This window comes from Mauremys reevesii, linkage group 8 (assembly GCF_016161935.1).
Source record: "Mauremys reevesii isolate NIE-2019 linkage group 8, ASM1616193v1, whole genome shotgun sequence".
NCBI classification, from domain to species: Eukaryota; Metazoa; Chordata; order Testudines; family Geoemydidae; genus Mauremys; species Mauremys reevesii.
In genome coordinates this window covers 22,916,421-22,931,788 of record NC_052630.1, presented here as the reverse complement: position 1 = coordinate 22,931,788, position 15,368 = coordinate 22,916,421, and the positions used below count along the sequence as shown (strand labels likewise).

Sequence of the window (15,368 nt, the reverse complement as noted above, 5' to 3'; positions counted from 1 at the left end):
GGTTTTTTTTTCTCTTAAACTTGGTTCTGTAGAGACAAAAGCAAATGGCAGATAGGGATAGTTTTAGGAGATGAAGTCCTGGCACTATTGAAATCAGTAGCAGCCTTCCATTGACTTCAGTGAGATCAGGGCTTCCCCTTTGAACTAACTTACTGGCAATAATTTTAGCTTCTAACAACTTTAAAAATAGTGTTTCAGAAAAGCCTCAAGAGGAGGACTGGGCATATGTCTTCAAATTTATCCACCCACTATAATAATATGCAGAAAGAAGATTGCCTGGCACAAGCTTCAGGAAGTACAGTAACACAAATAATAGCACATTTCAGGAGTGCTTTTGTCATCAGTGACTTGCAACAGGGCAGACTTTAGGACCCAGAGTCAGCCTGACTGACAGTGGCAGAACTGGTTTCGAGGAGGAGGATACTACCTATTCCTGTGACGTCTGTATTCCAACAGGTGTAGCTTTCCATCAAGTGAAAGACAGCAGTCGTTTCAGGGAAACTCAAATCCTCATTCCACGGCTTTGCATTCTTCTGGATTATTTAAACCACTGTGCTTTATTTTTATTATTATTTGACACAACATTTTTAAGGGGAAGTAAGATGTCAAGGAAATATGCTCTAGGCTGCTGTTCAATGAAGATCATAAGGGAAAAACTTTTTTTCAAGAAAGTTTTCTGCCATCATGCTGCTTCAGATTCTGAGACACAAAACGAGGAGTCAGAGAAGAGAGGAAAAGGAAAGAAAAGAAAGAAGAAAAATGAAAATAAATGGGTGGTCGTATCCAACTTGCCCTTTGAAAGCTGCAAGTGGAAAGAGAACCCAAACAGACATTATGACTGTAATAAAATCAAGACCACCAAATACACTTTCCTATCCTTCATCCCAAAGAATATCTTTGAGCAGTTTCACCGCTTTGCCAATTTATATTTTGTGGCCATTGCAGCATTGAACTTTGTGCCAGTGGTAAATGCTTTTCAGCCAGCAGTTTCTCTGATCCCAATTTGTGTTATTATGGCTATTACAGCAGTTAAAGATGCCTGGGAGGACTTTTGGAGATACCAATTGGACAAAGAGATCAATAATATGGTCTGCCTCGTTTACAGCAGGTAAATAAATCATACGGTTTTTCTTCATAAACCAAAAATCGCATCAATTTTTTTTAAGCATCTTAAAAAATGAAGGAGTCTCTGGGGGGGAAAAAAAACTACTGGGGAATGAACTCTTCCACAGAGGAAACCAATGAATTTGTGTGTTTGATATCTAAAATTAAAGGGGTACCACAAAACAAACTTCACAAATAATGCCTCGTAAGGAGCAAATTAGGATGATCATCCTACTAGATTGACTAAGAAAATAAGACTAATTTTAGAAGCTTATAAAAATGTGTGACCTTATCTAAAAAGTTTCTCTCTCCCACCACCAAAATTGTCCAGGATCCCAGTTTCCTGGATTGCCTGCAGAACTGCTGCTTTCTGTTTTCCTTCAAACTGTAACATTGATAGTATTTTCACTCTTAAGAAAATGACACATTGTAACAGAGGTAATGAAAAAATATTGACAACTTTATAGGTAAGACAATGATTAAAAGGTGGGTTTTTATTTGTTTAATTTTACATTTGCTCAGACAAAGAAGAAAGAAAGAGAGAAATAACAAATACGCTAGACATTAGCTGAGTGAGTCTGTGCCGGAAATCTTAATTATCTCCCTTCTGCACAAAAGAGGCATGATATATTGCTTCTGAAAACCATTTACCAGAGATGGCTAATTCTAAGTGCTAAACGGGGAATGCACAGAAGTTGTTTTCTGCTCTTCACCCTTCCTCTTGTGCCATTTTGTATTGCTCTATGTTCTTTCTGAACCTAGCAACCTTAGTACAGCAATGAACTGTCTTTGTGTTCCTGGAAAATTCTGTGTCTTTGGTTTTCCCAAATATCCAGTATATGTGTTTAACTTTTTTGTGTATGAAAAACATCTACCAACTTACAGATAGACCTATGAATGCTTTGCGGAAGTGAACATCATGCCTCTGGCTCACTTTTTCTCCAGCCATGGGATATGTAATCAGTCAAACATTAAAAATAGTCATTGGGCTATCCCAATATGTTGTGTTGTTTTGGCTTGCAGTGATATCAGAAGGCTCTGAAAAGAGCCCTTTCCAGTTGTCTTTCACCAGATATTTGTGGCCTTAAAGGAAGTGTAAAGCCAAAGGACGTGGGGTGTCTTCAGGACAATAGAGGTTCCCTTCTCCTGGAAAAAATGGTAGATAATACAACTGCCATCATACTTGTTATGTGCTGTAACTAATATAAATAATTTTAATTCTATGGGAAGCTGACATTTCTTGTTCTTCTTGTTAGCTGCATTTTCACGGAGGAGCTTGGTGTCTCCTCGTGTTCGCTTCCTTCCTATGAATCATCTGGCATAGGTTATTTTGTACCTGAAACTCTTCTTCTAGACACTGGAAGCCTCGTAAAACTGAATTATAATCTTGTTGCAGTAGAGCATTCTCTTTTAATACAGTAACTGATCTCCCATCTAAAGGTGAACGATTCATCAGATTTACAGTATTACCTTAGGAGAAACTGAATTGGAGACTGTGTTATCGCTGTTGTTTCAGACTTCAATATAATGAATTCTGGTTCCCAGTTTTAATGGAAATATGAGGGCAGAACTCTATTTTTTTCATCTCTGATAGAAAGATGCTTTTCCAAAAAACTTGCTAGGAGATTGGTAGGGGAAATCTCCCATCTTGCCTTTACCCAGATCACAAGGTGGGATAGTGAATTTAAATAGGGCATCTTGTAACACAGCCCTTTTCAGTTTGCCTTTTTTAACTGAGATAAACTGACATGTAAAGTCATTACTGGTAAGAGAACCTTTCTTAGTAGCATATTTAAATAAGACTCAGCTGCGAACAGGAGAGAGGGCAGTAGTCACTGAAGAGAGTTTTAGGCTCTATTGGCTGGTTTATGGAGACTTGCACCTATAGGCTGCAGGTTCACAGAATCATAGTAATGGTGGTTTATAAACTGTAGCATCTTAATTTGCCAGATAAATTAAAAAGTTAATACTCTAATTGCAGATTGATCAGACCTATCTGTAGTCACTTCCATTTCCTGTGCCAGAACAGGATTGTCCCTGCATATACATTTTCTGCCTAGTTCTAAATTTCATTATCAGGAAGTCATCTATGATACTCAGCTTATATTTTCTCTTTCTTAATTGCATTCACTTTCTTCTAGCTATACCCCTTTGTATATGCCTGATTAATTCTTCTTTATCCTTAGTATTTAATTATATCCTTTAAATATTCGTGATCAAAGTCCCTTCCCCACACTCCCAGCTATCTCCTGGCAAAGATATGCTGCATTCATTCGTTTCATCTTTTTTCATAGGTCAGTTCCTCCAGCCCCCCTCATTGTTTTAGTTGCTTTTCTCTGAACTCCTTCCAATTTGTCATAATCTTTATGAGAATAGGGGCCTAGAACTGAATGTGGCATTCCAAACTATTAAATGGTATGGTTCAATCCTGTTCCAAACCCCCCCCACACACACACACACATACACACACAAAAGAGGCAGGAGGAGATGAGCCATTAATTTCAAATACCAAAAGTCCTAGGCAAAAGGTGGTGGTATCCTTTCACCCAGTAAAAGCAATAATAATCCAGGAAAACATAGTTATACACTCTGCATAGAGTACATATGTGAGCTTGCTATATACACAAAGAGACTGAAACTGGAGCACTTTTATGTCATTTTCAATCCCTAGGGATTTCTGGCTAGGTTCCACAATCATTCCCCAGCTGTTTCTCTGCTGATTCACTGAATGTCTGCATTATGATAAACACAGAGTAGCTGTCTATGTGACTGTCAAATTTACTTAGCATCAGCTTTAAAAGCAAGTTTCAAAATTCCTACATCTGCAACAAACATTGGACATACAACCATGATAGCAAACCTTGAAGTGTTTTAGAGTTCATTTCTTCATCAAGTCAAGTAACGGGACACTGCAGGCTACTGGAGAACTTTGCTGTAATGTGAATTTTGGTATATTTGCTGCTTTGAAGGAAAATCAGTATTTCATTTGCTTTAAACGTTACATTGTAGGGAACAGATCCTGGAGTCCTGATGTGATTTTTTTACTCAGTCCTTACTCAGGCAAAATTCTCAGCTGGCTTTCTGCACCCCAGTGAGGCCTTCTGCTTGTGGCATATACACAGATTGCCCTCCTGCAGGATCTCCTACCCTCTCATCCCAGTCAACACATGTGCATGCCACACTGATGATGGGGTTTGCCTAGTATCATTAGGCATGAGCACATGAAATGTCATTTAAGCTGAATCATCTTAAAATTTGAAGTTTATTAAATAAAAGCATATACATCAATTTGAAATTTTACATTAACTGCAAAAAGATAATTCTGACATCATATTTTCGTGCTCATTTCACGAAGATGCCCCATTGCAACTTAGTGTCATCAAATATTGGTGCAATGTCAGAACATTGCTCCATGATTATCTCATGAATCTGTAATTCCATTTGACATAATATCTACTCTCTCTTCCCTCCTTGTATCTTTTTTTCCTGGATACTGAGAGCATCAGGGAGGGATGCTGACAAATCCTGTCTATTTGCTAAGAACTAACCACTTTGCCTGATGTGCCAGTGTGGTGAGCACTCCTGTGATTGGTGCTCCGCTCATATGCCTGCAAAGCACAAAAGAAATCCATAATTCTACAAGAGTTGCATACTGCTCTAAAATCTCAGGTTGAGTATTACTGATCTAGCATCTTTCATACTGAAAGGGCACACCGAAAACAAAGAGATACTAGTTAGCTAATATAGGTCCATTCTACTATTCTTTAAAAACTGTCTAGGTGAAACTCTGGAATTTTCAGACCTGTATGGTCTGGATAGGTGCATACAACATGTCCCTATTATGTAAGCTAGATGTACTTTTTAGGCTTCTAGCAAGTTGTGAATGTGGCTCTAGAATCATAATAAATGAGCTCTGTGTTGCATGCTGCCAAGCAACTTATTGAAACCAGTGGTATCAAAGTTGTGAAGGAAAAATTTAAAAATTGAATTCATACCATGGAGAATCTATGTGGTAAAAGAATGTCTAACCTGCTCAGCTGACTAAATTTAAAAGAAGATCAGATTCTCAACATTTACTTTGGTTAGGCCCAAGCTACAGCACTGCAAATCAAGGAGCAGTGAATTAGCAATTCTCGTTGCCAGTCAATGCACATCACTGTAGTCATGATTCTTGGCTTCTTTCAATTAACACCTGCCATAACATTGCTAACGCCATCACCTGTTTGTGCACTGCTTTAATAACGACATCTTCAAGGTCTATTGCATTATTGTGCCAAGACCTCTCAAGCTTGCTTCACCCCCCCACCCCTCCCAAAAAAAGTGTGCAGTAGTTTAACAGACTGCAACACCAAACTAATGACTAAAAGCAAAGGGCAAATGGGAGCCTATGTTTCTGGTTTAATGAACAGCAGAATCCCTGACATCGTGGCAAAGAGTGCCACAGAGAAGGTGCTAAGAGGCTGAAACAATGGGTGAACAGCTTATTGAGATGCTGCAAGGAGGCAAGCAGCAGGCCACAGTCCGGTGCCCTCAGAATTGTGCTTGGGGGTGTCAAGAGGTGACAGAGGTGGCTTGGACTGAGCTTCCCAAAGGCTTGACAGGTCAATGGGAGCAACTGGAAGCTAATGCAGAATCTGATTAGCAATCATTAAGTAGCCGAGCTTTCAGTGGCGTTGTGCTCACTCCATCTGCTGTCAGACAGTATCCTAACAGCAGCATTCTGCTCTCGATGCTAATACAAAAAAAACCTGGCATCGGAAACACTGAGGTGTGAAATCAGAAAATTGTCAAATGAACGCACCGTTTAGAAAATGAACCTCAAAGTTACTGGACAGTGGAGTTTGAACAACAGTCAAAAAATGCTTTTTGTAAAATAAATAAATTTTCAGTTGATCTGGCTCATTGTTTTCAAAATGGATTCTGACCAAATCAGATAAATCAAAAAATACATTTATATGATGATAAAGTGTTCCTGACTAGTACCAGTTCTAAGTCAGTACAGACTTGGTATTGTTAGTCTATAAGTTAAGAATATAGGCATCTTTCAGCATTGAGAGAATAGTGGCCATGGTAGAAGGCAATAGATTATTTTATCAAGTAGAAATGTAGGGTCCTTTTGTGGCATTAAGGATCATTCAATCCCCAGACAATAGGATTATTTTAACTGCATACTTTGTTACCTTCTAGAAAACTGCATGTCATTGCAATATCAAGGGTGTTCATTGCTCCCTTGCTATCTTATCATTCAAGGCCAGTCCTAAGAGTTTCCAGTTACGAGGAACATACATATCTCTTCGCAAATTAGGACTTGTCTGGCTGCACAAACTGCAAATGATGTACAGAACTTTCACCTCTAGGTCACAGGTTGGAATCCAGTCTAAAATGTAGTGAATGAAAGATTGATACAGAATTGACCTCTGGGAAACAAGTAGGTCTCTTCATTCCAAACAGACATGTGTCAGCTTCACAAAAATCACTTACATGCAACTCTAATTGACACCCTGGTGACAATGTTGTGAGAGTAGCCAATGAATGGAGCATCATGGTGACCTAGCTACTTTCTTGCTGAACTGTTCTTTTGCTGAATTTTTTTTCTAGCCTCTCTGGTTGCAAAGATAACCTACGAAGAATAAATAACTGCAGTAATTCTGTTTACTGAATATATAGCATTGACGAATGTAGACTTGATTAAAATGTCAATCAGAAGCTCTAGATGATGCTTCTTGATATAGTTTTAAAATGTGGAATGTTATCAAATGTATGTGTGATAAATAAAAATGTCTGCTTTGGTCCAAATGTGGCACAGTAAATGTTTAAAAAGGTGTAACGTGCAGCGTTTTGCTGGAGGACTGGGAAAAGATTTTTTTTAAACACTGCAAAAGATTCTGGGGTGGAGGAATGAAGGATTCAAGGGTGACGCGGTCACAGGAGGAAAAAAAGCAGCTGACTTTGGGAAGCAAAATATACATGGTTTAGAAGTTGTGAATGATGAATAGTTGAGGACTCTTCCTTTCAGGGAATTGACTAGATGCCTATTTCAGAAGGAGTCACAGATAAATCCTCTTGTTTGTGCCTGTGGCTGGCCGGATGGCCCTTTAAGGCAAGCCAGGCTCAGCTAGTGACCAGACAGCTATCCCCCAGCTGAAGGTAATGGAGTCTTAATTATGACTGTCTCCAGTTGCAGGGGATCAGGGAGAAGAGTACTTAAACACAGCTGTGAACTTCTGCTAAGGAAGAGACCCAGGAGAGTGGAGCAAGAGAAGTTACCTTGTCAGGGAATGACCTGGGGAAGTCAGGTTGGAGAGACCCACAGAAAGCAGGTCAGGTTCTGTGGGAAAGGACTCTGAAATAGGGCCTGTAAGGAACAGGGAGATCTCTAATGGAATTGGCCAGAGTCCCCAGGGAATGGAGTCAGTGAGGGAAACTTTTGATTGGAAGAAGCACAGAGAAAAAGCTCTGCAGGGCTCAGGAATAGAGGCAAAAGCAGAGAACTTCTGAGTAGCCCAAGACAGGCATGAGAATTACTATTGTGGTTGTTTATGTCAACTTAAAGTTGGACCTTAGTTACCCTGAAAGGGGACTGAATGTAAATTTGACCTGGCCAGCGGGCGGAGGTGATCAAGAGGGGCGAATAGAGGCGATGACCCTTACAACGCCCCATTGAGGCACACAGAGGCACCCTCGAGATAAGGTCTTGCTATTACAGTGCTCCAGTGTGGCTAGCTTTGATTTGTCTCCACTTGGACAGATTAATGTTATTTTTTCTTAATACCCATTTGCACCCCTTCACCTTCCTCCCTATCCCAGTCTTGGTTTGGAAATCCCAGTCTTGTTTGAATCCAAGAAATAAACTGTGAGAACATTGTTGACACAATGCAAATCATTTATTCACATCCTCATATCCAACCTTTTTTTTGCCTACAGACTCCTGTTCTTCCTGTACCCCACCCCTCAACTCTCTCTCTGAGCAGAGACTCCACACTAACATCTCTCATCTTTTCTTATTTATTTAATCGGGTGCTGCTTTTCCTGATTCCAATGTCCTGAACACTGCTTACTGGAATCAGTAGCTCAGGTTTCAAGTTTCCCACCTATCAGAAATCACCTCACGTTGTTTGTTTTTTTTAAGTTGCATAATTGCTCGCTTTGTATTTGTTCGTTGCCAGAACTGCCTAGATTTGCAACATCACTTTGTTTATTTAGCAAGGGGGGCTTGGGTTTGTGCTATGCACTTAAATCCATGAATAGCAAATGGACATTGCTCCCCATCTACGTGAATCTCTAAGAGGAAACTGCTTCATTTGAAAGGTCTTATGTGGTTTCAAAGCTGATAGCTGGGGCGGTGGTGGTGGTTGGGGCGGGAGGGGTTGCTTGTAAAGAGCTCCTTCCTGCCTTGTATCCATAGAGAAGGCACTACAACGTGTTAAAACATACCTGATTCTTTGTACTGAAGAAACTTGTTAATTTCACTGCAACAACTGTATAACAGGTTTTTTTGGGAAACATCGTATTTTGATACAAAGCAAATATGTTAATTTAACAGCTCTAATTCTCTATGAAGGGAGGAAGAGTCTAGTGGTGAGAAAACTGACCTGGAAGCTGGGAACTCCTGAATTCTAATCCCAGCTCTGAAAATGACTCTCCTTGGGGCCTTGAGCAGATTACTTGGCATTCCTGCCTCAGTTTCCCCTCTGTAAAATGAGTTAAATAATACTCTGTATAGTAAAATTAAAGTTTTGAAGCTCCTGGAAGGTGAAAGGCATTAAGCATCATAAATGCTTTAATCAGGCTATAATCCTCAGCTCTTTTTGACAGTTTATTCTCTCAACAATTTTATTATTCAGACAACTTTCTTGTAATTTTGTGTATGTTTCACTGAAATTCATAATCGAATTCATTCTTTCAATAGGCTATTTTTGTTTACATGTGCTCTTTGGTCCCGTCTACATGTCAGGTAATTGGGCCAGGCTTTTCTAAAGAGCTTTGTGAGCAAGATGAATGGAACGAAAGAGTTTGGTAGCTATTGGAATTAAACAAGAGGTGGGGAGAGAGAATGACAGGACTGCATTGCAGCGGTTTCTAGCACTGTGCGCAAGTATGTCTCGTAAAGGTTATGGCACGTCATCTGCTTACTGTCGGCTGCCTCTGTCCTTTTGTTTTTATGATCTGTACAAACAGTTTCTAAAGTTTTACCAGGAAGGTGTTAAACGCTGTTAGTGTTAAAGGTCACTCAGCATTTGTGTCTTATTAATACCTATCCCCACTTTTGTGAAGCATTTAATGCACAGCTGCTTAAATATTTTTAAGCGGCAATTTGTCAAAGTTGCTGAGATGGAACCTTTTTTATTTTTTTAATATATAAATAACATTGAACATCAGCTTAACTTAAAATAGAATTGACTTCTTAGGGTGTGGGCTTTCAGCTCATTGTTGCAGAGCTCTGTAAACAAGGAAATATTTCTTAGCAACCAGCTTCACAGATGGGACGGATTTCTGAGTACAGCTGTGCTAACAGAATTAACATGTAGGGCCAGATTCTGTCAGGCCCCTATGTGGATGTGCATAGGGGTGCAGAAGATGAGGGTGTAAGGAGTTGCTCCCTGTGCATGATCTAGCCACGGTTGCATGTCTCTGGCTTGCATGGGCGCAACGACTGTTCCCTGACTAGTGCTGCTAGTTCCATTACCCACCCCAAAGGGAGTGGGGTGGGAGGAGAAAGTGTACTCATAGCCCCATTCCCCCTCTACCCTGACTAGCCAACTGTGGATGGGGCACATGCTAGGAAGGCAGCAGTGGGCATGATCCCCAGGTGCTCCTGGAAACACAATGCCTCCAGGTCTTGCTGGGGCAGTGCAGCTCTGCATACCTACATTGTCAGCACAAGCCTTACAGGCACAAGCCTTTAAGAAGTGAGTCAGCTGTTTATAAAGGCAGTTTATAGTCCTCCTGACTGCCATGTTATTCTCCCCATGCGATCTCCAGGCCCACTCATTTGGCCAGGAATATGTAGCCTGGACCTTGGCTTTACACTCAGGATACTGGCAGAGCACTGTCCGTCTGTGGGACCAGTGGATTGCTGAACTGGTATCACACTAAATAACTTATCCACAATCAACAACATGTTTCATAAATGTCCTTTACATCACCCCATTAAATCACCTCTGTTCACCAGTGTGCTGTACCAGATAAAGCATAAGAGCAGAAAACTACAGTGTTAGTGGCTTGAGACTTGTTCAGGGTTCAAGTGCAAACTTATGCCTTAGCTATGCAGGACGGTGAGAGCTCTTCTTTGCAATAGGGCATCTGCAAAATCTTGATTTATGTAACAGTTCTAGAACCCTCCAATCAACTCATACTACTTTCAGTCAGAGCTCATTAAGTGTGACTAATATTTGGGTCTGTGTAGTTAGATTAGCCAAATTTGAGATAGACTTTCCAACTCTGAAGAGATGGAGCCAGGGGAGAAGTGAGTGATCACAACAGAGTTGGTCACAAGCAAAGGTTCGAAACATGCCAGGAAAATCTGTACTGCCACATACAAAATGGACCCCTTCCCCTGTAGTGAATGGGGAATCCCTGAGACAACGGCTGACCAGACTGTCAGTGCCTCATAATCCTTGAAAAATAAATGTTGCTCAAGAAAACAGCACTTCATGCAGCGTTGAAGTCAGCACAGCAGCTTCAGAAAGCAGTTTAAGATGGTACTGATGCACAGGGAGTGGGGGAGCAAAATAGGGCCCGAGCAGAGCACCCAACCCCTCTTTCCCCCCTCCCCTCCCCAAAGATCCCTTGGATCCAGAACTAAGCAAAAGAGACAACTGAAAGACACTAGGACCTATGCTGCATCCCCCCTCCCCAAGCCATGTGGCCTTTGGCTGACTCTTCCCTGCAGTTTCTAGCCCAGTGACTGAATCCAGAAAAGCATCAGCGGAAAGCAGTTTGAGCAAGGACCCGTGGACACCGATGATATCATCGGACTGATACCTGCAGTTTTCACTCTGAACATCCTCTCCCCTGTGCTGTTCGGCTTCTTGTACCAAACTTTTCCCACCTCCTCTCTTCCTTTGTCTTTCCAGCTAACTAATCTCCTTCTCACACACCCCAACGAAACCCCACTGGAATGATTTTAAATAGCAAAACAAAATTACAGAACTGACATGACCTTTGCCACCATTGCATTGTTTGCTTTGCTTATATGTTCTATCCCTTTCCTCCTCCTTTTGTCTGTCTTGTCTCTTTAGAGTGTAAGCTCATGGGAGCATGAGAGATGTCTCTTCTTCTATATCTGTGCAATGCCTAGCACAGTGGGGCCCCGTTTTCAGCTGGCCTCAAGGCACGGGTGTAGTAAACATGGTAAAGAATAATAAAAATGACCTAAACAACTACCACATCCTCTCTAATGTTTCCTTCCTATTCAAAGGTATTGGGAAGGTGGTGGGTGAATTGGAAGTTTTCTGAGAAGTTGAAAGTATTTTTTTTTCTTTGAGGGTAGGAAAGGAGCTTGACATCTATTAGTTGAGAAGTTTTTCTGGGCATGCAGCATGGCATGAAAGAAGGCACAAAGTCAGAAATGGATGACGGATACAAAAAGCAGAAGTGTGTGGGTGGAGCATAGGAGTAGAAGGGGACAAAAGAAGAAATGAGGGAAGATTTATGAATTTACTATTATTGCTATAAATATTTAGCAATATTTAAACACATTTCACACCCAGTATATTCCCTGAGAGGGGTTTGTGAAGATTCTTACAAGGTGGGTTTTTAAGTAATAATGTAGAGTGGATGCAATGAGGAAATGATTCACAGTTGTGTTGCATTAAAAAATGTTACCAGAAAATGACAGGTTTCAGACACAATGCCATCAACAGCCTCAAGACAACTCTGACATCATAATCAAACAGGCTGACAAAGGAGGGGTACTTTACCTACAATCCATCAGTGATCTTCCAGAAAACAAACTGTGGTTTTTTGTTAGTCTTTAAGGTACCAGAAAATGGTATGTGTTGGCATCAAGAGGTTCCTGGGTAGCAGTATGTTATGTTCTTCCTTTTTAGATACAAGTATTTAAACACCTAGAGGTAGATGATATAAATTGTTATCTGTCAATACATAAGCAGGTTTATTGGGCTGCAAAGTTATTTATCTTTTCAGACAATAAATCTTCATATTCACGAAAATCAGTAGTAATTACGTGTGTTGTAGGTGGAGCAAACTTTATATTGGTTCAATGTCCGGGACATGCTTTTTTTTAATTATGCCCTGAGAGTTCGTGACTGCTCAGAGCTACAAATTAATGCTTATCACTAGTGAGATGTAGGATTCATTACTAGCCCTGATAGCTTGAGAGATATTAGACATTACAATCACGTATTTCCGATTGTTATTGCATTTTCCCCTCCCACTTCAATTCTGACCTAATTTTGAGTAGGTCAAGAGAATTAGAGCCAGTACTTTACCCTGTCTGAACTCTTGAGAGTCAGATTTTTTCAGATTATTTAAAACATTTATTTCTAGCTCTTGGGGTTCGTGAAACATGCTGGCTGTTAAAATCATGCTTGAACTGAGGAGAGTGTTACGGGGAATAAGCAAAAGTTATGGGAATAGGCTGATTTTTAAAACTTGGGTGTCATAGAAGCCAAGAAATATAGGGCTGGAAGGGAACTTGAAAGATCATCTAATTAGAAGTAAGACCTAGTAAACCTATAGAATAGAATCCTAGGAGTCCTGACTCCAAGCCTGCTGTAGACACCAATTCGTCTCTTAATGAAAATGAAAGTTAAATTCTGGAAAAGCCTTGAGTGGAGTACTACTCAGATATTTATGTGAAGATGAAAGGGGGTGGGAAGGAACCTCAGAATGAAAGATCTGGCATGGCTCTGTGGCCTTTTTTATAGACCTTTAAAAATAAATCAAGCTGCAGAAACTGTTAGGTTCATGCCTGACAGGTTGTGTTTGTTGGTTCAAGGCCAGCATTAGTGGGTAGCAAGCAGGGCATTTGCCGAGGGCCACATGCCACAGGGGACGCTGTGCAGTGGAGCTCAGGCTTTGATTTCAGAAACGTTGCAGAAATCCAGTGAGTGAGCAGGTAAGGGAGGCGGGGTGCAGGCCCAGTCCGTAGTTTCTGCCCTGGGCCCCAGCGAGTCTATCGCAGGGTTTTTCAAAGGCACTCACCATTGGCCTAACCCTACTCCCACTATAGTCAAATGTAAAAATCCCTTTGATTTCAATAGGAGTAGAGGTAAGCCAATGCTGAGTGCTTTTGATCTCTCCCTATATGATGCATAATCAAGTTACAGTGTTCTGGAATGCTTCAGTCATGTGCTGCTGCATTATTAGTTTAGCATTGATCATTCAGAGCTGTTAATATTCCTCTGGGGTAACTGGGGTGGTAAATGAAGCCTATATCCCAAGACGGGAGAGAACCCAGCAGAAAAGTGCATGACCATAGTTTGTATGCCAGGGTGCAGAGCTGGATAATCAGAAAGTGTGGAAGAGAATTCAGTGAGCACATCAGATCACGTTGAAAAGAGAGTCACCTGCACAAATAAAAGATCTGTTCCAAACTTCCTAATGAGACATAGTTATTAATTAAGGGATAACGCTCCAGGTGGAGAAGTATACAAGGCAATGAATAGCCTTTCTGGTAATTAAACACTGAAGAGAAACTGGGGTGTTGAATCGCCACTTAAATCATTTAGCAAGCATCTATTCTAGTATCTTTCCCTATTGTAGGTTCAGAAATAAGATACTTCAACAAACCACATTACAAAAATAACCTTTCTCTGCAAGATTCTTTAGTTTGGATAAGTTTTTCCCACTAACACTAGCTGATGGAGAACTGAGCAGCATGGAGTAGGAAAGGTGGGGGGGAATCCCATTACTAACTTATGGCTAAATGAAGAAATTATGCAGAGAAATGAATGTGACTTGTATTTATTGCCTGGATATGCAGATGATGAGCATTTCAGAAGTGTGAAACAGCTAATCTCAGGGTCAAGGCTTTGATGAATAAACTGTTCAAATGAAGGGTTAAATAGGATATAATTGTTAAATGAAAATTGAGTGATGTGTTAGGATACACATGCTACTCCAGAGCAAGAAAATCGTTTACACCTGGGGAGCAAGCAAAGAACACAAACTTGGTGGTAAACTAGCAAAGCAGGAGGAGATTCAGATGGGGGATGAGTCTGGTAAAAGAGAGGACAGACTGGGTAATGCAGAATGCAGTGGAAATATAGCAAATATATCACAGCTGTGAAGAAGATTCCTCTATTGTGCAGAAAGATAACTACTTAATACGTTTCTGCAATGGAAGATTCTCTGGCTTTTCTGTTTTGACTAGGGCAAAGGTTGCAGGATCACTTCAATCATCTGGGAGCTGGGGACAATCCATGGATTCTGGTATCCAGGAGGCAGACATGAAGATGGGGGACTGATTTGCATCTGTGTAGTTGAGTGGGAGGATTCCTCTTAGAGTGACCAGATGTCCCAGTTTCATAGGGACAGTCCCGATATTGGGGAATTTTTCTTATATAGGCACCTATTACCCCCCATCTCCTGTCCTGATTTTTCACACTTTCTATCTGGTCACCCTAATCCCTCTTTCCAGCCCACTGCTGAGGAGGGTCCAGTCCAAGCACTCCTTATTGGGGAGAGCTGACCCCTGGACTTACAGCCAATGAATCACACTGTTTTAAAGGGCTTTGTCACGTCTCTTCAGTCAGACCATACCCCACACATGCTATATATAAAACATGCCCTAGATTTCTTTATTTTAGTCGCAAACATAATAAGCAGAGTTTTAGCTAATTCCTGCCCTGTGTGCTCTGTTTTTATGAGGGGACTAAAAAGTTTCCAGTGTCAGAGCACACGAATGAAATATTTGCATATGCCATAGATACTTTGCTCTATGACACAGCTCGGCCAAAGTGCAGCAGCCAAATCAGCCATCTCCTGCTTCCATTTATTTCCTGTGACACATGACTGGCCTGGGGATAGGTCTGGTAAAATTGCCTGGAGACGGGCCTCAGGGAAAAATCTGATATAATGGAGAGTTTCACACATCCAAAGGGAATCTGTGTGGAATAAGACCTAAAGCAGGCGGCTGAGTATCAGAGCCAGAGAAGCCTGAGGCAGCAGACAGTGTTCCAGCGACCCCAGATCTTCTAAAGCCCAAAGCTGCAGTCTGCAGTCACTCTCAAAAAAGCTTGCCCTTCCTTGAACCATGGAGGGAAAGTCTGTTCTCTAGTTCTTATTTTGTTTATTAT

The 15,368-nt window shown here is 41.0% G+C and overlaps 1 protein-coding gene across 11 annotated transcripts in view; it reads left to right on the top strand.

The window, feature by feature from the left end:
* Positions 1–15,368, top strand: part of ATP10B (ATPase phospholipid transporting 10B (putative)) — a 396,549-nt gene that overhangs the window by 326,742 nt on the left and 54,439 nt on the right. Inside the window, exon 1 of one of the 11 annotated variants that reach the window (XM_039485876.1) lies at positions 49–1,108. The exons of the other annotated variants lie outside the window; for them this stretch is intronic. Within the exon in view, the coding sequence (XP_039341810.1) occupies positions 603–1,108 (506 nt within the window). The 5' untranslated portion in view covers positions 49–602. Of the gene's footprint in view, positions 1–48; positions 1,109–15,368 lie in introns of those variants that run through there. 11 annotated transcript variants of the gene reach the window in all.